General features: G+C 41.2%; 1 protein-coding gene across 1 annotated transcript in view; it reads right to left on the reverse strand.

Annotated features, from left to right (window-relative positions):
- Positions 1-22,339, reverse strand: part of oca2 (oculocutaneous albinism II) — a 56,778-nt gene extending 34,439 nt beyond the window's left edge. Inside the window, exons 1-13 of the mRNA XM_074636774.1 lie at positions 22,092-22,339; positions 16,822-16,917; positions 15,566-15,763; positions 14,434-14,491; positions 14,057-14,129; positions 12,567-12,724; positions 12,405-12,487; positions 12,069-12,222; positions 10,143-10,214; positions 9,277-9,342; positions 7,653-7,709; positions 5,686-5,810; positions 3,091-3,229 (exon numbers count right to left, since the gene is read on the reverse strand). Coding sequence (XP_074492875.1) covers positions 3,091-3,229; positions 5,686-5,810; positions 7,653-7,709; positions 9,277-9,342; positions 10,143-10,214; positions 12,069-12,222; positions 12,405-12,487; positions 12,567-12,724; positions 14,057-14,129; positions 14,434-14,491; positions 15,566-15,763; positions 16,822-16,917; positions 22,092-22,333 — 1,521 coding nt within the window. The 5' untranslated portion in view covers positions 22,334-22,339. The remainder of the gene's footprint in view (positions 1-3,090; positions 3,230-5,685; positions 5,811-7,652; positions 7,710-9,276; positions 9,343-10,142; positions 10,215-12,068; positions 12,223-12,404; positions 12,488-12,566; positions 12,725-14,056; positions 14,130-14,433; positions 14,492-15,565; positions 15,764-16,821; positions 16,918-22,091) is intronic.
- Positions 22,340-27,884: the final 5,545 nt, after the last annotated feature.

Here is a 27,884-nt window from a genome sequence, read left to right on the forward strand (position 1 = left end):
CTTCTCCAAAATATCACGGCCAACGTTATGTGTCAATCAGGCAGACGAATAAATACAGGTACGATGTGTCACAGCAATGCCACTTGATGGTGTATACACGTTCTCTTTATCCATCCATGGTCAGCTCCATCGGGGACGTTTCAATGCAGAGAACATTAATGTCAGTATCTGGGTGCTCTACAGTCGTAGCGTCGGCCCATTTGACCACGGAGACGAGAGCGTTACCGCCATACCATAACGTTTCCTGTCCGTGACAGAGTTAGCATGCAGCTTTAGCTCTGCTCTGTGTAGCTCTGCTTTTCCTGTCAACGTGTGAAACCCAAAGTGTTTCCATCCTTTACTGGATGTGTAGTGTTTACCACGCTGGATTTAACATGGGAGGGTGCAGGTCGTATCCACGCTGACCCTCCAACGTTTTAGACTCTCTAAGGTTTGTTTTGGTTGACGGATACGGAACGGATATGACGTCACGTTACTCAGACTACCACAATAAAAGCGGTAACTTCCTTCTACCTCCACATAGACTCACATGAAGCAAATATGGTTGACTGGAACTGAACAGCGTGTAAAAGCCTGACTGTTTCCACCCGGACGGCAATAGAGCTAAACCAAATGTCTTTTCCCGGCGGAGGAGAGCTGCTCGCGACACCATGGTGTGGTTTGAGATCCTCCCTATTTTTGAAGTTCAAACGGTGTGTGCATATGTATATATATATATATATATATATATATATACAATTTGTTTAGGAAGGGGCAATTACACTTCAGTGAGCTGCCAAAATAAATTGTATACCGGGGAAAATCCCCCAGAAGAAAAGAGCGTGCATTCAGTTCCATGCTTTCACACTTTACTGGGTCGGTGACGCCGTCTCCTTCAGGTTTAATCAGACACTAATCCCAAAGAAAAGCTCTCCAGTGTTCCCCAGCAAGCCACTTAAAGAGGACGAGAGTCAGGAAGGTGTTACTCCACAGAAATAATCCAATGTGCTAGAAGAGGGGACTCTTTCTTCTAATGACTGTATGAACTGTATGACGTATATACATTAATCTTATAAGCGTTTGTCTACAGAGCAACAGTATGTACTGTAACACAGAGAAACAGGAAGCTGTGTTTCTGTTTTGACAGTTTTAATTCGCCTGATTTATGACGGCAGCAGCAAAAAGAGAAATTGGTTTCGGTGCCGCTACAATAAGGGTCACAACAACTCACCGTAGTATATACTGTAGATACATGGAGAGATCGTGCTGAGCAGAGATAACACATGTTCAACCCAGCAGATGATTAGATTTACTCACAGTGAGTGCATACCAATGAAATAATGTCTGTATGTTCTGTACTATAGATGTGAAGCCGACATTAGATCATGAATGACAGAGCTTATAAGAGGAACATGAAGGCTTTATAAAAACTACACGACTGCCTGTAAACTCTCAGCTTCAGGGATACAGTAGGTAAGTCCATGACTACCCAACACAGGATCTTTTATCTAACTTGTTGTGTCTTTGAGTATCTTGAAAAGCGCTCTTTAAATAAATTAAGTAAGGGATAATGTACAGCCAGCCGGTCATTGACAGGACGATGCTGCGAAGCGGAGAGGTCTCTCATCACCCTGAAGGGGATTCTTTCACAACAATGACCCGCTAGCTGTACATTATCACGCTTATTACACGGCTACTTACTGAAGAAATCTATATTTTCACACAAAAACGGTCCGCCAGAGTCCGACATCAGAACTGCGCCCATAGCAACGGTCTGTTATACATAGCAACGGGCTGTTATACATAGCAACTGTCTGTTATACATAGCAACGGTCTGTTATACATAGCAACGGGCTGTTATACATAGCAACTGTCTGTTATACATAGCAGCGGTCTGCTATACATAGCAACGGTCTGCTATATATAGCAACTGTCTGTTATACATAGCAACGGTCTGTTATACGTAGCAACGGTCTGTTATACACAGCAACGGTCTGTTATACACAGCAACGGTCTGTTATACATAGCAACGGTCTGTTATACGTAGCAACGGTCTGTTATACACAGCAACGGTCTGTTATACACAGCAACGGCCTGTTATAAATAGCAACGGTCTGTTATACATAGCAACGGTCTGTTATACACAGCAACGGTCTGTTATACACAGCAACGGCCTGTTATAAATAGCAACGGTCTGTTATACATAGCAACGGTCTGTTATACACAGCAACGGTCTGTTATACACAGCAACGGTCTGTTATACATAGCAACGGTCTGTTATTCATAGCAACGGTCAGTTATACGTAGCAACAGTCTGTTATACATAGCAACGGTCTGTTATACATAGCAACTGTCTGTTATACATAGCAATGGTCTGTTATACATAGCAACGGTCTGTTATACAGAAATTACAGACGCCGTGATTGCCCAATCAGAATCAAGTATTCAACACAGCCGTGTAATAATAAATAATAATATATTATTTACATTATACATGTTAGTGTTTTCCTGTAAGCTCTGCATACAGGGCTAACAGCGTGCAACCAGAGCTAACATTCGGTTAGAAATGAAGTCCACTAACGCTAACAAACAACCAGCCGCCACCACAACTCAGACTCCAAAACAAACTCAACAGAAGCACAAAAAAAAACAAAGTTATATCTGATGATGCCCGTCTGGCAAAACAGGAATGTGACCGACGTTACTACTTATGGTTCATCTTCTGATCATGGCAGTGTCTTAAAACTGTTTCAGAATCTCCACAACAAAACTCAGATGTGATTCAGCTCCATGACTCTAACTAATATCTCAAACCGCCGTCCTCTAGAATAATGATCGTCACTAGAGAGATAAATAAAGGGCGAGCAGTGACGTGAATCCGTTTCCGATGACGCGTTCCTCCGTTTGTCATTCGCCCGTCAGAACTGTACAATCTGTACAGCTCAAACAGCAATTTCCCCTTCATCATCATCGTCATCATCATCTCATTATTATTATTCTGTCACACACACACGTCACGAGGAGCGTTCTGTTTGCTCTACCGAGGTTCATGTGTCAGATTACAGCGAGCTGATCTGTTACAGGACATCACACAGCCGTGAAAGTGCCCACCTCTTTGCGCAGGTCCTGATTTGATACGATAATCACATTGGGTGGATCTCCGACAGCTGTGGCGGCCCCTCCGATGTTGGTGAAGATTACTTCTGCAATCAGGACATGTCTGGGGTCTAGATTAAGCACCTCACACAACCTGCGAAATCAGATAAGAGACAGAAAAGCCTTTTAGCCCCGATTAGATTGCAACGAGTGGGAGACATAAATACAGGAATATAAAAAAGGATATTGGGAGATAAAAAAAAGCACTGGTCCTTTAACATCCAGCCGGCTGGCCTGGTGGCAAAGCAGAGCACCGTTTAGCCCGGATCTGTTATTTCTACCGTTTCAGTCAAATATCATCTATATTTTGACCTTCAGGCAGCAAAAGCAATTTTGAGAACATAATAACGGTTCAGACTGAAAATAGAGAACAATGAGGGAGGATGGAGGAGGACGGAGGTGGGCGGAGGAGGACGGAGGAGGACGGAGGAGGACGGAGGAGGACGGAGGTGGGCGGAGGAGGACGGAGGAGGACGGAGGTGGGCGGAGGAGGACGGAGGAGGGCGGAGGTGGGCGGAGGAGGACGGAGGAGGACGGAGGTGGGCGGAGGAGGACGGAGGAGGACGGAGGTGGGCGGCTCACATACAGCTGTTGGTTTGTTAGACTCTACAGTAAATGGTATCTTCTGTGTAGTAGATCTGGTTTTAGGAGGGTAATGTAATGCAATGTGTGTTTACCGGAGATGTTTTAGAGAGGAAGTTGTGATCTATCAACGGATCTATTTAAATAATGAACCCTACTATACTAATGAGTAACTGGCTTTGTCCAAAGCTAACGACACACTACACCAGAATCCAGCTGACATTAGGCCCCCCGACAATCCTCAGCAAAGCCCAGATTCCTCAAGTTCGGCATTTTGGCCGTCTCCATCTCGGCTTTTGACTGTCGCCATCTTGGTTTTTTATTTTTGGCCGTCGCCATCTTGGTTTCTTTGCCGTCGCAATCTCGTTTGTTTGTTTTTTAGCGTCACCATTTCGTTTTTTTGCCATCGCCATTTTGGTTTTTGAAGAACGATAGCCAATAGAGAACCAAGCTGAGTGAGGAAGGAAGGACCACCACTGCCGTCATGGCGGCCGCGGCTAACGCATGAGCTAATGCTAAACGTGATATAAAGTCGTAGTGAGATGGAGGATGTTTATTTAACGTCTCCATGAATTCATCCAAGAGTTTTTCTGTTTTCTTCGTGAATTTTCAGTTCAAAGTGCAACGTGGCTAATAGAGCGCTGCAGGAACGAGTCCTAAAACCCAGAAACCAGTTTAGCACTTCCTGTTCCGTCGTCTGGAAGTCAACGGGTCTTTAGTTAGACGTCTGAAATCAGGTCTGCGGTCACCACGAGCTGGAGAGACTTAAACGCTTTGTTCTACCATATAAAATACGTCAGTAAGTCCCTCGCTCGTTGGTTCAGTATGCGACGCCGATTCGGGCCGAATGAACCGATTGGAGGTATTGATTATGGATGGATGGGAGGTATTGATTATGGACGGATGGGAGGTATTGATTATGGACGGATGGGAGGTATTGATTATGGACGGATGGGAGGTATTGATCATGGACGGATGGGAGGTATTGATTATGGACGGATGGGAGGTATTGATTATGGATGGATGGGAGGTATTGATTATGGATGGATGGGAGGTATTGATTATGGACGGATGGGAGGTATTGATTATGGATGGATGGGAGGTATTGATTATGGACGGATGGGAGGTATTGATTATGGATGGATGGGAGGTATTGAATATGGATGGATGGGAGGTATTGATCATGGACGGATGGGAGGTATTGATTATGGATGGATGGGAGGTATTGATTATGGACGGATGGGAGGTATTGAATATGGATGGATGGATGGGAGCTATTGATTATGGATGGATGGGAGGTATTGATTATGGATGGATGGGAGGTATTGATCATGGACGGATGGGAGGTATTGATTATGGATGGATGGGAGGTATTGATTATGGATGGATGGGAGGTATTGATTATGGACGGATGGGAGGTATTGATTATGGACGGATGGGAGGTATTGAATATGGATGGATGGATGGGAGGTATTGATTATGGATGGATGGGAGGTATTGATTATGGACGGATGGGAGGTATTGATTATGGACGGATGGGAGGTATTGATTATGGATGGATGGGAGGTATTGATTATGGATGGATGGGAGGTATTGATCATGGACGGATGGGAGGTATTGATTATGGACGGATGGGAGGTATTGATTATGGATGGATGGGAGGTATTGATTATGGACGGATGGGAGGTATTGATTATGGATGGATGGGAGGTATTGATTATGGATGGATGGGAGGTATTGATTATGGACGGATGGGAGGTATTGATTATGGATGGATGGGAGGTATTGAATATGGATGGATGGATGGGAGGTATTGATTATGGATGGATGGGAGGTATTGATTATGGACGGATGGGAGGTATTGATTATGGATGGATGGGAGGTATTGATTATGGACGGATGGGAGGTATTGATTATGGACGGATGGGAGGTATTGATTATGGACGGATGGGAGGTTGAAATGGCTACCTGATGGTGACGGGGGTGAAAAGCATCATCGTGGTCACATTGTCCAGAAAAGCAGAGAGGATGGCGGCGATGAGACAGAGGATGATGATCATCGGCCACACTCTTCCTCTGGATAACTGGTAAGCCTAAACACACAGAGACAACGAGTCAATGTTAGTTAATACACTTCTGACATCACTTCCTGTCAAAGCATCAAGAAACATCATAAGAGAGCGGTTGAATGCTGACATGTCCGTTATGAGTAGCAGCACTAGACGGGGTAGTGTTCTGTATGATATAGAATTACAGTCTTTAATGCTAATATAGCGTCTTAACCCCGTGGGGGGAGGGGGGGGGGGGGGTGATAGTAGGACGTGTCAGAGCCGCTAAGCTGTTCTCAGAGAAGCTGTTTTCATTTGGAGGGCCTGCCCTTGTCCAACTCACACTTAACATTCATGAGCCGGCCTGACGCCTCTGTTGTCTCCAGGTCTGAGTGCTACTGTACCTGAAGGACAAAAACATTCGCCCTCCTTCAGCGTGCACGGAGGATATTCAGGATTAAAACTGAGCTGCTTCCTGATGGGAACAGATCCTGACCTTGTATTAAAGAGGATGGAGAAAAGTATCTTCTACTGAGGAGCAACAGACTCATTAGAGAACGTCTATCCTTCATCATCTATAGGATACCATGGAGATCTACGCTAACAAACGTATAACGTATATATGTATACATACACGTGTGTATTAGATTTGTATTAGATTTGTATTTGTATTGTATATAGATATTTGTATGTGTATACTGTATATAGCATTACTACTGTAGTTTCTTGTGGTGTATTTTACATTTTTAACATTAATGTAGCTTTTACAATTATAATTTTATTTTATTGTCCCTGGTGCTTATCTATACCTGCTATGTTTGTGTCTTAGTCTGTATTTGCTTATTTATTTATGCATTTTTATATTTTAATATATTTATTTTTTAATCAAATTTTATTTAGCCTAATTGTGTATATATATATACTGTATACATGTATTATTATTATTATTATTACTATTATTATTATTATTATTATTATTATTAATATTATTATTATTTTTATAATTGTTTTATATTATTATTATATTTATATTGATATATATTTGCATGTGTATATTGTATATTGTATACAGCATTACTATTGTTGTTTATTTTAGTGTATCTTTTCATTTTTAACATTAATGTAGCTTTAACTATTTTTATTTTTTGTCCCTGGTGCTTCTTTATACCTGCTATGTTTGTGTTTTAGTCTTTATTTGCTCATTTATTTATTTATTTATTGATGCATTTTTTTATCTAATTTTATTTAGCCTAATCATATTTATTTATATATCTATTTATATTTGTGTTAATATTCATCTGTAAAACACATTGGACTGCCTCTTTTGATGTCTGTGAAGGAAACAATAAAAATCATAATTGGAAATAAATAAACTATTTAAAGGTGATGTCTATCGATGTCATACCGAGAGCAGCTGCAGTAAAAAATAAATGAATAAATAACACTGATTTCTTTTTCTCTAGATAATAAATATAAAAAACACATCTGGCTCATCTCAAAAGGCAGTTCTGACCCAGTTTTCTGAACTTTCCCACAAAGCAAATGTCACTCCTGTCAGCGTGTTACTGTACTTCTGAGTCAGGATGTAAAGATAGGCATCAAAACGTGTTCGGTCATCTTACATTACAAAGGTTGTCTCGCTCATGTCAGATAAGTCAACGTAAAAACTGCAGGCTTGTCACGTATCAGTGGTAATTTCAGAAATAGCTCAAAGCCAACGAGACGACTGCAGCTATTTCCAAAGACTCGTCACTCAGTATCCCGAAGGTAAACACGCAGATGTCAGATTATAAGAAGGATATATAACACTGCTACGATACTGTACACCTTCATGTTCAGAACGTCACCACTTGCTCCACTGATGCCATTCATGTGTGACAAACTCACCTTCACAGCGCAGTAATCAAAGAAGCCAGTGTCGGAAAAAATGGCCACCAATACCATCTGGAAGAAACACAACATTTCACGTTATATAACAAGATTATATGTCAAACTGATATTTCAAAAAACAGTCGCCACAGACAACAAGAGATGGTGGTCAGTCAGAGTTCCTGTTCAGACCTGGTGTTAACATGCGTCCTCAGTGATCCCATCACTAGTGGACAGCATTAAGTACAGATGTGAACGCACTCAAGACGCGTTGAGATCTGATCTTTCAGACCACATTCAGAGGTGGTCTGGGCCACATGTGACCTCATCCTTTTAGCAGTGTGTAGTGAATGCATCCTGGCCACATTAAGGAGCGTCTTCTCTACTGACGTCCTGCTGGGATCCGCGGGGTCACCGCGCTCCTCAGGTGAACAGAGAGTCGATAATAATGCACACAAAGTGCATTATTATCATCCTGTCGGAGATGTGTCAGTGTTTTTGTTCTGCTGCTTTGCGCAGAGCTGACACCCGATCGCCCGTCCGCCCGCTTGCACGCTCTCTCTCTCCTCCCCGGCTCTCCGAAGCTCTGTACACCGCTGTTGTCTGGCAAAAGTGCGGTGCCGATGGCGCGGAAGTCCCCAAGGACCCGCGGCCCAATAACCTTATATTTTGATGTTAATAAAATGTACCCGAATCCACGATATTACTACTGACATTCCTGTAATAGTACCTCACAGGAAGTGAGATCGGATCACAAGAAGCCACTGGAGACGCGTTCTAACGCCAGGTGTGAACAGACGTACTTAAAGCTGTCCACTTGTGATCCGATCACTGAGGACGCATCTTAATACCAGAAAGATATTTACAATGTGCTGAACTTTCAGAGGTCGGGCCACAAACCTCAGTCAGATAAAGAGTCAATGAGTCAGGCAGACTAACATGTTCTGCTCCTGCACTCTCTCTGCTACGAGGGGATGGAGAGAGGGGATGCATTTTGGTTATTTGACTAACAAGGGGAATGGCATCCCTCCTCATCCCCCTTTATCCCTCCTCATATCTCCTCATATCTCCTCATATCTCCTCATATATCCTTCTGACCATATGACAGAGAAATGACCAAGAACACCGTCCAAAAACATGTTTCTGAAGGAGACTATAAGCTTAGTGAAGACTCCAAACTGTTTATAAATCATATAAACCTGAATTAATATCATACATAAATAGTTGAACATAGTTGTTTTGTATGAAGTCATAGCACTTTGTATTATAGCACATTTAAAAACACAGTATCTTTCAGATGTATTGCCTGTAAGGTTTGGAATATTTTCAGAAACTCCTCTCCGCTGTATTTTCACAGAATGAGATGAAAATTTCCGCGGCAGCTGTTGACGGTGGAAGTTGTCCAACCATCTGTGGTCGTGCATCAATATGACATTTAGATATCACTGATCTGGCAGAATGATCTTTCATGTAAATAATGAGCTATAGATGTGATCTGCTATAAAGTAATAAAGAGTCTGAAAAGAACGGTTTAAATAAAATTCTGCCTGTTTTTAACCTTCATAAAAAAAGCTTCAGCAGACGGATAGAAAACGCATAAAGTGAAGATAAAATGTCAGATAGTGAAGTAAAAGCGTCTAACCATGCCGAAGAGAAGAGCCAGCGTCTCATAGTCGATCCACTCGACCACAGTAACCAGACTGGGCCGCTGTGGGACGGACAGAGAAGGTAGTTAGATTTCACAGGATTATCAGTTGTAAAGGAAAGAGCCACATGAACTTCTTCTTCTTCTTTTCAGTGCAGTACTAAACTTCCTGACAACTTTAACAAATGTATTTGTAACTGTAATTTGTCCCTGCCCCAGATCCTGCCTTCGGGTGCTATAGGTCTTTTTCCTCAGACGACATTTGGACTTGTTCTAGCAGGAGAAGCGTAGGTGGAAGGTATAAATCTAACGGTGTCCCGCTGAGGCTCCACAGGCTCCCACAAACCACAGCCCACAATTAATGTTATTAATTACGCCGCTGCTTTTCCTGCATACGCTGGAACTTTGAAAAAACGATTTTCCAAGTTTGTGATATTTAACTTTCCCACAATATGTTGTTGCAATATAGATTATGAATGTTGTTAAAGTAATGTCTTCCAAGACAAAGAAAGCTTCTTTACAGACGTCCATTAAAACTTGGCTGTGAATTTAATCTTTGGAAATAGAAACTTTTGATGAGTTTGTGAACGCTCAGAGATCAAATACAACACGTCTTCTTTATAGTGTCCATGTGGTTTCCACATTATAAACACACCGAAGTCGGAGGAACAACTTCCCAACTCTGGAAACGGGATCGTCCAAGGAGCACATGAACGCACTAGAACTTTCGCGCTAATTTCAAGCTGTCCTTATTGTTTCCTAAAATTGCTGGCAGATTCCGAACAAATTTTTTGACCGAAATATGGTGTTTGGATAAGCTAAGTATTTATTTTATTTATTTGAGAAGAGAGGAAGAGACTCACATCACCGATGACAGCCAGAGCTGCTAAAGCTGCCAGAGATCCCAGCATGGCCGCCAGAGTACGATGCACAATCTGAAAATACAAAAGATTCAACAGAAACACTTCATTTAATGCCTCTGACTCCAAGAAGGCTACGACATTTAAATAGATACAACGAATCTCTATCTGATGAAGAAACTGGGATCTGTGGCCTTAACCCTCTGAGACCCAAAATGTATATGACAAATATATATATTTAATTTGCATTACGTAAGGTAGTTTTACTGGCAGGTTTATTCTGACACGTTAACACTGTTGTCCGTTGTGAAAGAACAATGTTTGACGAGAACGGTCGTCGTCTTTAATGCATATTGGCCTTGCTGAACTACTCGACTGTAAACTGGGTCTCGTCGCTCGAGATGGATAAGAACTCCGACAGCCTCCAGACTCTCAGAAACAAGTCTTTGTCTGAGTACATCTGTTCAGATAGGAGAACAAAAGCATCCTCGTTTCCTGTCTCGGCTCTTTGTCAAGAACGACGAAAGGAAAAAAACGTGCTGTCATTCTTTACTTTGGACCTCGATGAGAACATTTCACTGAAGTGCCCATTAAAAATAAGAAAATCGGTCTCCGGTTGCCGACACACTGTGAGCTCCTTTTGTTTGAACTTATCCTTCAGAGAATCACAATATGTGATCACTCATTGAATTCAGGCTTAATGGAGAAAAACAAATGTGAGAGACCTGACGGAGCTGAAGTCAGATGACATCTGGCTGATGTCTGAATAGGCCTCACACTTTCACTGACAGCCTCGGTGAGCGGACCTGTCAGTAACTCTGCTGTCATCTCTCGCTCTTACATCACAGCGTTGACCCCGCCGGCGCAGTTTAGTGAGGTCACACCCTGTCACGCTCAGAGAGATTAGCCTGACTAATTAACACCAAACACTGACTGGATATGAATGAACATGTAGATCCAGGGAGCTCACATCTAAACCAGGATGTGTAATATGAGAAGAACACATCACAGGTAATGATAACTCATATAACTCATATGTGGGGAATTAATACAACGGAATCATTGAGCATCAACTCACTGATACTCAGACATGTTGCACATAATAAATAACTTTTTCTCAGTGGGCAACCTCCAGGTCTGAAAAGCCAATGCAGGCTAACGGCCAGCAGGGGGCGACTCCTCTGGTTGCTAGAAGAAGTCTGATAGTATAGAAGTCTATGAGAAAACGACACTGATACTGAGCTCCACCCTCTCCTGTCACTTCTGGTTCCAAAAACCAAGATGGCGACGGCCAAAAACCAAGATGGTGACGGCCAAAAAAACAAGATGGCGACGGCCAAAAACCAAGATGGCGACCTCTTATATACAGAGACTGCTATTTATTCCTAGTTATGGATGGATGGATGGTAAAATGGAGATGGAAAAAAAAAATGTAATGAGGCACTGATGGCACCGACCAAGCGGCGGTATTCGACGAGTCGACTGACCAAGCGGCGGTATTCGACGAGTCGACTGACCAAGCGGCGGTATTCGACGAGTCGACTGACCAAGCGGCGGTATTCGACGAGTCGACTGACCAAGCGGCGGTATTCGACGAGTCGGGAGTGAGAATGCGTTGAAAAAATAACTAAAGCTGTCGACAAATGTAAAAAGTAGAATATTTCCCTCTGAGATGTAGTGAACGTAGTAATAAAGTATAAAGCTGCATAAAATGGATATACTCAAGTAAAGTAAATGTACTCAGTTACATTCCAGCGCTGCTGAACACACAACAAGTCCAGTATATAATACATCATCAAACCAGAGCCTCCTCTGCTGTAAGACCTGTTGGACATGTTACACATTTCCAACGAGGCAGCAGATTCTGTCTTGAAAACAAACTCGTTCATCATCCACAGAAGAGCGTGAGCATCACCACGGAACATTTACCTCAAAGATGATGAGAACGTAGACGCCCGTCAGGATGATTCCAGCGATGGCCACCTGCGTCTCCACGTTGACGTAGAGCGATTGGTGGGTCATGGATAACGGCACCACCTCGTTATCCTGCAGGAAGGCCTGAACCGAGATGACGATGGGGTCGCTGTGGAGGGACGGAAAGCACAGCATAAATAAAGCTAAACACCCCAAAATAGCTGAAATAAAATATAAATATGGGATGAAAAAAAGGCTCTAAAGAGAAGTCAGTCTATCCTCCCTCCAGCATGAATAAGAATGACATAATGTTCCACCTGTTCTGTTAAATCAATGCAGCGTTGTGAGTACCTGCTGAGCATCTCAAAGGTTTTCGTCAACAGTATCTGGTCACTCCGTTCGCCGTGCAGAGGAATGGTCCAGTTATGAATCACCTGTTGAAAGACAGAATAAGATAAATGATCAACACTTCACAGATGATATAAAGCGTTATCACCTGACGACCTCCCTCACCTGCTGGCTCCTCCTCCTCCGTTGTCCCGCCTGCTCGGTCTGCTCCACCTGGATCAGGATGTACTCCTGGTTGGTGAGGTCCACCATCCCTCCTGTGAACGGCCCTCCCACCTGGAGCTTCAGCAGAGCGTTGTCTCGGAAATCCGTCAGGTTCATCGCTGCGGGACGCCGACCGTTAAGAGAAAAGACGTGGCGGTGCTGAATGTGCGTTTGTTTATCTGACTGTATTTCTTTTTTTATTCTAAATTGTAGAGTGAAGATCAGCTCAAATAGAGGAAAAGTTTGTTTCTGCTTTTAGGAGATGACATTTAGGAACGGATTAAACGCTCCGTAAGAATAAGACATCTCATAAACTGTGTTCCTCTTCAGTCCTTTTCAGTATTTAATGAAGGTAAATGACAGTACGGGTCGTCCCTGCTTCAATATGACTCATAGATTGAAGTACACAAGCAGTGGGGACCATTTATTCACCTGTCAGCATCGCTACCACTCCCTCTTACCCACCTTCTCCTGCAGCATTCACACTGATTGAAGCCAAATGGAAGACCCTTATGGATTAAACATTGTTTTAAAAATATTTTTTTAATCATGTCCCATGTCTCTGCAAGCCGTTAGAGTCAAAGTAAAACTCAAAACTCAACAGCAGCAAAACAGAGCTCCTGGTTGTGGCCCCTAAGGCACTGCTCAGGACGGTTGGAGATCTCCTCCTGGACGCGGACGGCAGCTCCATCTACCCATCCTCCGAGGTCCGTAACCGAGGCGTCATCCTGGACTCCACCCTCTCATTTCAGTCACACATCAAATCCGTCACTAAATCCGCCTCAAAACATTTCCCGCCTCCGGCCATCACTCTCCGACTCCGTGGCAGAGACCCTCAACCTCGACCACCCGTCTGGACTACTGTAATGGAGTCCTGTCCGGGGGGAACCCAGCAAAGCCCTGGACCGGCTCCAGTACGTCCAGATCTCAGTGTCCAGGGTTCTGATCCGCACTAGACCCCGACAGCACATCACCCCGACACTCATCCACCTTCACTGGCTTTCAATCACGTCCCGTCTCACCTATAAGCTCCTTCTCACATACAAATCCCTCCATGCCCCCTCAGTACCTAACCAACCTCCTCCACCCCGACACTCCATCCAGGACACTACTCCTGATATCAGAAATGCTTCATCCCTGGACACCTCCAGCACCACCTGTTCATCACGACCTCTGACCTCTGACCTCTGACTCTTCCTACACATCACTCTTTTAATTACCTGGCCACTGTTTTCTCCTCTGTTTTATTTATCATTATGATTTTGTGAGCCCTCTTTGTAAAGCGTCCTTGTGTTTCTTGAAAGGCGCTATATAAGTCCACTTTATTATTATTATTATTATGATTAAAACACAGCTGCAGGATGTTCCTCCCCTCTCCTTGTTGATTAAAGGCCTGCTGACGGTCTAATTTCAGTAACAGATAATACCAACGCTGCAGTAGAAAAGGATACAGAAACTGTCCGTTGAAGAGACGGCCAACATCCTCCAGGGGTTGTCTCGGTCCGGATACATGCTGAAGAACAGCTGGAACCAGAACACATTCATCATTATCATTCACTCAGTCCACACGGTTCCTATCCAGATGCTGAGTAATAAGGAAACACGCTGTATTATATACTAAACACAGTCCAGTGTGTGGTGTGTAAATTCAGGTCTGCTGTTTAGACATGAGAAAAATAAATAATAATAAATAAGCAAACTTCCAAAACTGTTCCTTTAATAGGAGTAAAGAATTAATTAAAATAAGTGAATTTGCAGAGACAACTTCAGTTAATTATTAGGTTGATGCTTTTGTTTTATTATATGAGTTATTGTAGAGGACACTCACGCTGCAGAGGACGACGATAGTGAACATCGTGGCGATTTTGGAGGCTTTGAAGCAGCATCTGAAAAGACAAAAAAGTAGACGGTAAGTAGAATAAAATAGAGCAGTGTTCGGTAGAATAGTGTACTGTATACTAGAGGTTTCCAACATAGAGGTCAGGACCCCCACAGAGGGTCGCGAGATGAGTTTATAGTGAAGGAAGTCATGAAAAACTAAATCCTCAGATTCATTTTTGGGGCTTTTCTCTAATTTTTCGTTAATTTTTTCTTGTCAACTACTGTTTAGTTTCACCTCTTCAGGTCTCTACGAGATATTCAAATGAAACACTCAGAGAGAAACATCACTCTTGACACTACAGGCAAAAACAATTTAGAGATTTTTTTCTATTTATTTCTAACATTTTTAATGTGTAGTCTATTTGCATCTGTAGATTTCTCCTAAATTCCTAAATTTTTAAGCGTATAAATCTACCGGGTCGGGACACATGTCGCTTGCATGTGGCCGAAGTCTCTCCTCCTCTGCCTGCTTGCCTTCACTCAGACAGCGCGCGCGTTTTCGCTCTTTCGCTCCACCTCTCACGTGCATGCTGCTCACTCCACACTGCAGAAGAGTTAGTTTAGCTCTGAGAATATCTAGTGAATGTTCAGTGGACGTTTGTGCAGAAATAACTGCTGCAGCTCCTCCAGACCAACAGAGGTTTCCCGTGTCTTGTGAAGTGACGGGGCTCCGCAGAGAGAAACGTTATCGTCTCCGACCAAACTCCTGCGTCTCCCCCGTTCCCTCCGGCCGCGGTCGGGAGGCTGAGGCGGGAAAAGCCAACACTAGGATCAGCATTGATTCATGGAGAGACCTTGGTCTGGTCAGCTAACATTACTGCCAAGCAGCTGAAATATAGAGTGATATTGTGCTTTTAGCTGACGTGTGTCTCCTCACTGTGTTGAGCGATGCTCCTTCATGTCTATGTAGAGCGAGCACAAGCACCAGCAACAGGACGCTGACTTTAGTTGACTTAATGGACACAGGTGAAGCTGTTAACAAGACATTTCTGATTCTTACTAACAGGCCCTTTAAGGGGTTAAAAGAAAACTAATTTGGGTTAGTCACAGTTTCCTATCAGTAAGAAGAGAGGTCTCACTTCATGCTGCTGCTGAGTCTGAAGCTGAGGTTGAGGTTGTCCAGAGGGTCGCTCTTCTCCGAGGAGCTGGAGCGGGACAGGGACAGGCTGGTGACCTCGCTGCCCAGCCGGTACCTCCTCTCCAGGTCCAGGGAGCCGCCGTCCCAGGGCTCCTCTCCGCCAACGAAGCCGGGGTCATGTAAGGTCATGTAGGTTATGCTGGAAGAGAAGATTCACAGTCAGCCCTCACCGCTATATCAGGACACCAGCTGTGGACGTGAGCTCTGAAATTAAAACATGTTTCTGAACAGCAACAACACGGCTGTAAAAGACGAACATCCTTTAATCACGATGTCATTACATGTTGTGCACCGCTGTCAACTGAATCAATGTAAGACGGCTTGTACGATATCTCATTAAATGGCACTGCTGGCATGTCATTCTACCGAACATGAAATATTATAAGCAGAAAGTAATATAACTGAGATAAAAATGCTTCAGTAAGATCAGATACACACTTCAAAAAAAGGTGTTACAAAACAAATAATATTATGAATAAATGTAATTAAATAATATAATTAAAATAAATAAAAAAATAAAATATGTAAATGGACCAATAAATTATGACATAATTCAGGAAATTACTATAAGTTAACTTACTATTAAGACATGTCATTCTTATGTTCACATATATGCCCTTTTATTTCATGTCACCTTTAATGATGGTGGAGTTAAATCCCAACAATTCTCGACACTGTAAAATTAGTTTAAGTCACATTTCTTCATCATGAGTTGATTTTTGATAATTAATTAAATTATTACACAAATTATTGGTTCATTTATATATTTTACTATTTTATACTATTATAAAAAAATATATAAATAAATATAAAATACTATTATATTTTATCTTTTTTTTTTATTTAATTTTATTATTTATTTTATTTCACAGTGTCTCATTAATTTAATATTGGATGCTTTGAGGCTCCATACCGGTTCTATAGTCTAAAGCCTGAGGAATTATACAAACCTTAGAATAAACTAATATTATAATATTAATAATAATATATTATGATATTATTAAATAGTTTGCACACTGTAAGTACAGTGTTCACTTATTTAACTGCTCAAATACTTGAGTCTGATGAAGAGCAGCAGTAAATCAGTGAGCACTGAAGCCCTGCAGTGTGCGAGCTGTTTATTAGTTTATTCTGTGATCTGCTCACTTTAAGCTCACTTTTGTATTGGATGTTTGTGTATATATGAATTATACAAACCTGTCATCTTGAGAGAATCTCAGCAGAGGCGACCTCTCTGTGATGTTGGCTGAATTGGTTTTTCCTCTCAGAATATTGACCACGCTGAAATTGTGCCTGAAACAAAAATAAAAGCAACGAAACACAATGAGTTAAAATAAATCTCCAAAAAAGTGAGTTTGTTTGTGACCTTTGACCCCCGATAGAGCGCCCCCCCCAGCTGTCATGACACAGCTGTCAGTCAGCGGTTAAAGCCGTTCTCCAGACCCTCAGTAACCCACGGGTGGCAGCGAGGTGGGCGAGCAGCTGGTGACTCGACACCTGAGGAGATCATTACGGCGTCTTTTGTCCCCCTGCTGCTGCGCCGCGTCCCCGAGGCGCCTGCTGGCTGCCGCACAGCTGGGTCTCAACCAACAATCACATCCACACAAACACACACAAACACTCTATATCTGTCTTCATGCCTGTCCTTCAAAGCGAAACACAAACACACAAAGTTTTTTACATGAAAAAGGCTTAAAAAGCTGCAGCGACGGCATCCTCTGCCACTTAAATAGTTATTAAAAACACTGTTTCATCAAGCTCACTGTCATCTCAGCAATTAGACGTCATGGGAATCGTTATGTAATGGAATACCAACCCACTGAGCCAAAACCATTAGATTGAAATCTCTCTGAAATGTGAAGGTCCCCCTCAGCTAATCTTATAATCTCGGAGGGTTTTTACCCTCCGCCTGTCAAAGGGCTCGGCCGCTTAAACACAGTCGGGGCACTTCCTTAAACACAGCAGCAAGCATTTCTGTTTTCTATTAGTTATTCATTTAAAAGAATTGAGGATTGAAAGGTGTAGTGTGTAGGATCTGGCACCATCTAGCGGTGAGGATGCAGATTGCAACCAACTGAAACTTCTCCCGTGAATGGTCTTCTCTAGAGTCGGTGTTTGGTTTGTCCGTTCTGGGCTACTGTAGAAAAACGACGGCCGGCTCGATGAAGAGGACCCGCTCCGTATGTCGACGTATCCTCATACGACTGTTTGTGTGAAATATTACGAAAAGTTATTCCTCATTTTTTGTGCGTTTTCCTACAAATGTCCAGCAACACGTGACAATTTCCGCTAGTTACATATGGAGGACAGGACCTGCCAAAATAAAAAATAAATAAATAAATCACTTGATAAATACATTTTTATTTTATTTATTTATTTATTTTCTATTTATTTATTTTTGCATTTATTATTACATTTATTTATTTTTGCACTTATTTTTATTAATTCTAAATTTATTTTTAAATTTATTTTCTTAATGTATTTATGCATTTATTTATTCATTTATTTCTGCTAAATTTTTACTTTGCATTCACCCCTTATATATTTCTGTACACTTTTCATAACATATTGCTGTAAACATTTCTTTATGCATTACTGCCTCATTATGCAAATGAGGGGGCTGTCACTCAAAAACAAAAATAAATACATAAATAAATAAAAGGGGAAATTAAACAGAAGCGTAAATCAATAAAGGAGTTAATACAAATATTAAGAAATAAAGAAATAAATTAAAACAGAAATATCAATTTATGTCACATTTTATCAATTAATTAATGGCTATATTTATTTTTAATATTATTTGTAATACATTTAATGACATATTTATTTATTTTAGTCATTTATTTATTTATTAATTTATTTTTCATTTTGGCAGGTTCCGTTCTATGGAGGTTATGTATGTCATTTTCTCAAAATAAACTTTTTAAGAATACATACTTATTAATATTATATTCCATTTCCGCCTAAATACAACACAGTGTTCCTTTAATGAGTGTATTATTGTGAGGAAACGGTTCGTTTTGTGATGGTTTTATAGGGGAGATAATTCAGTAAATTCAGTAAACAGTGTTACGAGTCTGGCAGCCGTTACCGAACACGCTCCAGACAGCAGACAGTCGGGTGCTCTGAATCAATGAACGTGGCAGATAAAGGAGTGGATTACCTTAAAGGGGAGTCTGTGGCATTAATCCTCTTCGATACTCTCAGACTACTATAAAGAGATTTACTGCATGTCGACAACTGTTTCCCCCTCTCGTCCCCTGGATGTGACTTGGCACAGAGATCGCACTTTACAGAGGAGTCCTTTAAGGATATTGAGTCCAGACAGAAGCTGAAATTATATATTTATAAATTATACAGCGGCCTTTTTAGGACACCTGCAAGGCGCCAGTCAATGTGATTAATATCGACCAATGGAAAACAGGTCATACTTTACAGGAGTTAATCTTCATTAATACTGATTTATTTTACAATATATATATATAATTTACTATTTCATGTCCTGAGAATAAATAGCGTCTGCTCATAATAAGATAGTAATTAAAGTGATTAAGGTGCTTTGTTAGGTTGTGTCTTTAGGTTAGGTATTAGGTTTACTTACTGAAACAAAACTACTTCATTAGGTTTAGGCAACAAAGGTACTTGGTTAGGGTTAGGAAAAGATTGTGATTTAGGTTAAAATAACTACGTTTCAACGGGCGTTAGTAAAGTACGGATGTTACGTAACAAAAATAGGGTAAAATAAGTCAACGTTGACTTGGTTTCATACAGGACACGAACAGCGGTCCTGTGTTTGTTTGACCCATCCAACATCGGCCCCCCAAGAATAAAGTGGCAACATGTTTTTTTTATCTGTAATGGCGTGTTCACACCAAGAGCAAAGCAAACTTTTCGCGCGGCGCGATTACATACAAAGTCAATGCAAAGAGGCAAATAGACGTGAATATGCGCAAAGCGATGTGAATGACGGGAGTTTAAATATTTCAACTTGAGCAAGAAATTGGCGTGACGCTGTGTGGTAAAAGCCTCTCAGCGTTGAGATCGTCCTCCTGTGGTCACTGACGTCCTGACGTTGTTCAATCAGAAATGAAGAATAAATAAATCTTGTATGTGTCTGTGGTCACCCAGAGCTACGATAGTCCATCATCTCTCTCCAGAGACCTGTCCGGAAAATGGCATAAAAATATCCGAAAGATATCCCACAAATGTCCGAAAAAAGTCCAAAAAATGTTCAAAAAAAGTCCAAAAAAAAGTCCAATAAATATCTGAAAAATAAAAAAATAAAAAATCTGTCAAATGTCTGAAAAATGTCAAAAGATTTCTGAAAAAATGTCTGACAAATGTCCAGAAAATAAGTCAAAAACATGTCCGAAAAATGGCAGAAAAATATCCAATAAATGTAGTCCATCATCTCTGTCCAGAGAGCGGACCAAACTCTGTGTAGAAACCACAGACTGTCTCTGGTAGAAACAACAACGTCTCTAGATGACGTCATGTTGAGTGTTGATGGAGCAGCTGCAGAGCCTGGCTCTGATCCATCCAGACTCCATTCACAAAACAAACATTTTAAAAGTTGCCTGCTTGTCGTCATGGTAACAGACCTGACAAAGCATGAATTCAGACTTTTTACTAATCAGCATCATTATGTAGATATTTCAGCATCATTTTTATCTGTTTATTGATATTAAATCACAGCACAGTCTGTTTATTTTGGGTTCATACCACAGTAGAGATGTGTGGTTGCTAGATACAGTCAGTGTGATGTCACTGTGTGTGAATACAGCTCGCCGCCGGGTGACGTTATGAACCCAGACACGACGCCGTTTGGTTTTCTGACACATCTGGCACTTCACCAACATGTACAAAGCAGCAAAAGTGGTTATTTCTTCCACGGTTGATGGATACCCTCCTCTCCGACACATCTAGCGCAAATGAACACAAATGATACCGGCGGTCCAAATCTCGCAAGTACAGCCAGGCGAACATTTTCTTCGCTCTTGGTCTGACCACAGAATAATGCTTAATGACATTATTATGTCAAATTGAGTCTTAAGCTTGAGCTCCTCTATCAGACTACAATCCTTTGTTCAAAGAGCCAGACAGACAACCGCCTCCACCCATTGCTGCATTCCCTCTACTGAGGTGTGAGCTAATTGGCTGGAAAAATATCGCCAACATGTCAAATGCAATCATGTTCAAATATCTAACAGCAGCGCTGCTTCACCGCTTTTATTACTGTACACAGGAAACGACATGCAGCCGGTTTCACTCCTAGAGGAAACTCTATATTCTCCGTCTGTTCATTCAACCGTCGTCCGTCCAGTTTGTGATCACATTCGGTCTTTATTTCCTCATTTTTTTCACCGCAAATTTGTGTATTTTTTGGTTGCGTTTTTATTTTCTGTTATGTATTTGTTGTCTAATTATTGAAGCCTTATTTTACGTACTGTGTGCCCTGCAACCTCATACACATGTTTAGTCTGCGCACGGTTTCTGGGTGTCAAAGAGTCACGTTTTATCTGCAGGAACTCTCCAGACATAAAGACCATTCATAACCATCACTGCAACAATATATAAAACAGCTGACCCGACCCACCACGGGTCAGCTGGATAACTCTTCATCACATGCAACCTTGATTTAGTTCACCAAGCAAAAAAACTTCCAAGTTTAATCCCAATAAAGTCAGAACCACGGGTTTGAGATTAACGCCCCCCTGAGTGACTGAGACACACACACACACAAAGTCTATCCGTGTGTGTGAATGGTCATACTTTACATTCCAGCGTTTCACACGTATGTTCATACATCTGGAGGGTTTAACCAGCAGGGCGTGTGTAATGTGTTTCTGCATGTGAGCTTCACTTTGTCGAACTGTTGTTATGACTTTAATCCCGTGAGAAGACAGACTGAGCGCTAATCTCTCTCTTAACCAGCTATTCATGAACACAAACTTTGAATTAACTAAAGAAACAAGCTGACGTATCACACTTTAAATTGATATGGTGAATTTGTCTACAAATAGTTGCTTATTTACACATTTAACATATAAAAGAGCAACAATATATACATATATATATACATATATATATATATATATATGTATATATATATTTGGAGTCGTCTTTCCTGATAAATTTAAGTCCAATTAGTCTCCTTTTAGCTCTGTTTTGGTCTCTACCAACTCAATATCTGCTCTTATAAAGGCTCAATTATGCTCAACAGCTTCACGATTATTCATTGAATTTTAGGGACAAGCGCTGCTTTCACTTCCGTGTTGTGCTACATTCCTACTAATGTACAAAAATTTGTTAAAAATAAGACCATTCACAAGGCCTTGACTTTTTGTGAAGTGCCCGAATGTGCTGGTCTGATGTATTAGAGCAGCTTTCCCTCCAATACTTATTGTGAATAATCAATAGATATCTTATCAATAAAGGACCACGAGAGAGCAGAAACGCTTTCCTACCCGTCCTCCTGTCGAACCGGGACGAAGCCCTCGGTGTGGATGACACACTGTCCCGAGGGCAGAACGGCAGACTGCTGCAGCTTCTGGGCGTCTCTCCGGTCTGAGATGCCCTCCAGCAGACGCAGCTCGCCAAAGTTCCCCGCCACAGCCTCCGGTGACCTCAGGCTGCCTCGGCCCTGGTGGCCCTGGGCCGACGTCTTAGACAGCTCCATCTCCATGTTGGGTGGGTTCTCCAGATACATGGTGAGACTGCTGGAGGGCAGAAGGAAGGAAGCACAGTTAGAGATCTCAAAAGAGGGCAAATTCAACATTTAAACCTAATAGAACGGATTTCTTCTGGCCACTAGGGGGCAGCAGAAACAAACACAATAGGGAATGAATGGGAACGAACGGGAATCGTGGAGCATTCTGGGGCGACGCGGACATTTTTGGAGGGTAGCGTACGGAGCAACGATAGACTGTCATTATATATCACCGGAATATTCATCTGTCATCTAATCGTTCATCATCAGAAATGTATAAAGTACGTACGAAAGATAAACACCCATATAAAGAGAAGCTGACACAGACAAAGGGGCCATATATTACAAAATAGAAGTTAGTTAATGATATCGATCATATAAATCACCCGGGTCGGTTTCCCATGCGTGTTCGCGTGTGTCTCCGCTGTTCAGACTCAGACTCCAACACAAACTCCAGTGAAGCACCAAAACCTCTTGGTTGTATCTAGTGAAGCTGTTAAACAGTGTTGGCCGCGGTCGGAGGACGCGGAGGAGACCGTAGCTTTGGTCTCCAGGACCGGAGTCTCTGCTCCTCTGCTCCTCTGCCTGCCTTCACTCACACACCGCGCTCCTTCTCTCTCTTTCGCTCCACCTCTCACGTGCATGCTGCTCACTCCACACTGCAGAAGAGTTAGTTTAGCTCTGAGAATATCTAGTGAATGTTCAGTGGACGTTTGTGCAGAAATAACTGCTGCAGCTCCTCCAGACCAACAGAGGTTTCCCGTGTCTGGTGAAGTGACGGGGCTCCGCAGAGAGAAACCTTATCGTCTCCGACCAAAACTCCGGCGTCTCCCCCGTTCCCTCCGGCCGCGGTCGGGAGGCTGAGGCGGGAAAAGCCAGCACTAGGATCAGCATTGATTCATGGAGAGACCTTGGTCTGGTCAGCTAACATTACTGCCAAGCAGCTGAAATACAGAGTGATATTGTGCTTTTAGCTGACGTGTGTCTCCTCACTGTGTTGAGCGATGCTCCTTCATGTCTATGCAGAGCGAGCACAAGCGCCAGCAACAGGACGCTGACTTTAGTTGACTTAACGGACACAGGTGAAGCTGTTAACAAGACATTTAGGATTCTTACAAACACTCCCTTTAAGTATCAAAAGTAATTTTCTGATATTAAATGTGCTTAAGTATTGAAAGTAAAAGTAAATGCTGTTAATAAAAAGCAAGCAAGTCAGAATTTTGAGATTCATGGTGCCTTCAAATGAAACTCATGAACTTGTGTGGGGAAGTCGTGAACACCATATGTTTGGCGTTAAGGTGATTAAGTGGTGAGAACCCGCTGCTAAACAGCGGCAATATGAACGTTACTGTCGGCTTCTAGAAGCCACAGAGGCTAACAATTTAGCAAGCTAGCTAGCGGGTAACATAATGTAAGAAATACAAAGTAATAATCTTAATAACAGAGGAAGAAGATGAGGTCGTTGGGAACATCAACATTTTCCTCAGAGATATAATAAAATCACCACGAAAAACAATATACAACTAAAATTATGGGCCGAAAAATGAACTTTCATGGCCCGTCAAGAAACGCGTTACAACTCGTTTCCTTTAAGCATTTTTCACATTATCAGCTGTTCAAGTTAACGTCACATCTTTACAAAACGTTTGTTTCTGTAACATCAGATAAAAGCTAACGTTCGTTAGTGTTAGCTTATTGATAATCATATTTAACATGATATCGTGTTTAAAACATGAAATGTACGATACGTATTAAAAACGATGTGTCTAATATTACAAACAATAAAACTGATGACATGTCTTGATTAACAATTATTAGATTATTTTGTTTTTATAATTGATGTATTATCACCATTATGTGCCGTAAAGAGCGTCGTGTCTTTTAGATGCTTCGTATGCAACATGAAGAATAACAGCTGAGTGATTCACGGACACCCATAAGGCACAACGTGAGGTCAGGGGATGAGGTCAGCCTCAGCAGACATGTGGTCCTTCGCCAACACGAAGGCGGACATGAATTCGATGGGATTATATCTCACATGAAAGGCAACAGGAACTCACGCGTGACGTTTGAGCCGTCTGTGATAATTCCTCTCTGACTACAGTCCTGAGAGGCGCCGGCGCCGTCCCACAACTGATCCCTCTAATAATGTGTGCAGCGAGATTTACAGGAAAAATAAAAGACACATGATGATTTCATCCCTTTTGTAAAATAAAAAACATTATAGCAGCTTTAAAGTTGCTAAATTTATACATATTTCTCATAGTTATTAAATGACACACATTCTCAAATAGTTTTTTTAAATCACGTCAGAGTTTCTGTCAGCTGTTTAGTTACGCCTCACATAACATCCTTATCCAATGCTTGTGATGTTACTCGTCACAGAGAAGAATGGTCCTCTTTATACGGCATCCTGCCTTTGGGCTGCGTGTGACGTCACAAACACAAACTGCTTTCTTAATTTCTCCATCCTTCGTTCACAGCGATTAATGAGTCAAGAGCGTTAAGAATGAGACGCTTAGAGGAGGTTGATGTCTGCAAACCACAACGCACAACACTGGAACGGAAGGGTTATTATTATGTGGTTATACTGCAGGTGTTTTCATTTTCAGTGTCTGGAAATATAGAACATAATATGAAATATACTGTTCCATCCATCCAGCACACATTCTTTTACATATTAGTGGTAATAAAGGGGATTTTTACAAAGCTTTAACTGTACAGCAGTATTAGGCCGTAATGCTTAAAGCCCTTAAACAAAGGCCTCGAGTGTAACACGCTGGAGGAAATCCACCTACACACTTTTATTTTGGTGGCTGGAGGAGAGAGACAGGAATGAATCAGACTTACCTTTAAAGTTGTTTCAGATGATGATGATGATGATGATGATGATGATGATGATGATGATGATGATGATGATGATGATGATGATGATGATGATGTTAAATGATGAAACATCCAACAGTAAAAATCACAAGTAATTCACGCTGACAATCCTGTGAAAAGTTCTGATGCTGAGAGTGTTGAGAGGCCGAGGAGAAGGAGCTGATCGGTCTGGAGGAGCTGAGGAGAGAGGAGGAGAGAGGAGGAGTGGCACAGTTTGCTCTCCATTAATACCAGAAATATTTCACATTCAATCTCCCCTTTTTACAACCAAACCCCCCCCCCACGCTGCGTAGCCGCCTCCCCCCAACCAACACCTCCGGCCCCCGCACACCAACATCCATCCACCACACACACTTCTCAGCATTCTGTATTTACTTAATTGCACTTTGGTTACATGTTATATATATATATTACACATCTTAATGCAAATATTTGTACATATTTCTTATATTCTCATTTTTTATTTTATGACTTTATATATTAGATATGTAAATGAACCTTAAAGGGAGATTTGTTGAGTATTTAATACTCAACATGGGAGTGGACAAATATGCTGCTTTATACAAATGTATGTATATATTTATTATTGTAAATCAATTAACAACACAAAACAATGACAGATATTGTCCAGAAACCCTCACAGGTACTGCATTTAACATAAAGATTTAGCATGTCCGAAAAAAAGTTAAAAAAAAGTTTTTTTAAAAATGAAGTCAGAAAAATGTCCGACATTTTTAAATGTCTAAAAAAGATTAAAAAAAGAGGTAAAAAAAATAAATAAATCCAACAAATGTCCGAAAAAGTAAAAAAAATGTGCGAAAGATGTCAGCTCCAATCATAACATGGCAAACTGCAGCCCAACAGGCAACAACAGCTGTCAGTGTGTCAGTGTGCTGACTTGACTATGACTTGCCCCAAACTGCATGTGATGATCATAAAGTGGGCATGTCTGTAAAGGGGAGACTCGTGGGTACCCATAGAACCCATTTACATTCACTGATCTGGAGGTCAGAGGTCAAGGGACCCCTTTGAACATGGACATGACAGTTTATCCTCTCCAACATTTAGTGTAAGTTTGGAGCGTTATTTAACCTCCTTCGGGACCAGCTAGTCTGACCTGGTTAGTACCGATGGATTCATCAGGTTTTGTAGTTTACTATGATACCAGTATTCCAGCTTCACTAAAGCTTTAAAACTGAGCTGCTGATTTAGTTAAAAAAATGAGTGTCGTTAAAACGATTCTGCGTTAACTCTGACAGCCCTGATGTTTATATGAGAGCGACTGTGAACGTTTCATGACAGTTTCTTGAACTAAATAAAAACGTTCTAAATTGAAGTGAAATTTAATACAAATGTCATATAAATATGTTAATAAAGGGTCATCAAAGCTCTAAAGATTACAAAATAATGTGATATTAATGCTCATTTAAATGCTGTTATTAATAATGAATTATCATCATGTTGGTTTTTGGGAGAGGGCGAGCTGTCAGATATAAACCAGTGAGTCTAACTCAGTTTAACTGGCTCAGACAACTCCACAGATTTAAGGTGTAGAAAGGTCAGACGGGTCAGAGACAGACGGGCTACAAGGAAAACTTAACACCCCCCCCAGGCTGTAGCTTCACTAAAGACAGTCAGTGAAGCCGGACTCAGTAAGAAAAAGGTCAAATAAAAGGTCAGAGGTCAGAGGGAACGTGTGAAAACGTCCCCGACCTCTCTGGTCTCTGGTGGTAGGACTCACTTGTATTCTTTAGATTTAAAGCTGTGAGGGTTTCTGGACAATATCTGTCATTGTTTAGTGTTGTTAATTGATTTCCAATAATAAATATATACATACATTTGCATAAAGCAGCATATTTGCCCACTCCCATGTTGATAAGAGGATTAAATACTTGACAAATCTCCCTTTAAGGTTCATTTAGAACAGATAAAAAATGTGTGATTCATTTTCAATTAATCGTGATTAACTATTTTAATCGATTGACAGCCCTAATATATATACTGTATTTTAACTTTTTCATGTCTCAGATTCTCATTTTGCATTTACTTCTGTGTTTTTCCTTTTTTATATAATATACATATTATTATTGTTGAAGGAAACTGAGATCCAAGACTTTGATCACCAAATACGGCTTCATTGTAATTGTTGTGCACATGATGATAATAAATAAATTTTTTGGGTGTTTTTTAATGTAATGTAAATGTATAATATTATATTATATATGATATTATATTATATATTTTAGTTTGTATTTAGTTTAATGTGTTTTATTATTAGCATTTTATTTGTACGTTGCTCTTTTAATACTTTTATTTTGTTTTGTAACTCTGTTTTGACAAGTGCTTTATAAATATGCGCTATAGATATTATTATTATTATTATTATTATTATTATATATATTTTTTTAAAAACAGAGAGCCAGGACCAAAGTGTGGGGATTTGGGGAGGTGTTGGGGACTTTTGGGGCGCTATAACAAACTCACGGAGTATATCTGTGATTAAATCTTTTAATACATTGACCTTTGACCCGACATCCGGCCATCCGTGAGTAAAGCTGGTGAAGCAGACTAACAGGACCAGAGTGATTAGAAACTCTTTATCTCTCCAGTGAACTGAACTAAACTATATGACCATGAACTCCTCCAGCCCAAAACCATCCCGAGT

Source organism: Sebastes fasciatus, chromosome 5 (genome assembly GCF_043250625.1).
Source record: "Sebastes fasciatus isolate fSebFas1 chromosome 5, fSebFas1.pri, whole genome shotgun sequence".
Lineage (NCBI taxonomy): Eukaryota > Metazoa > Chordata > Actinopteri > Perciformes > Sebastidae > Sebastes > Sebastes fasciatus.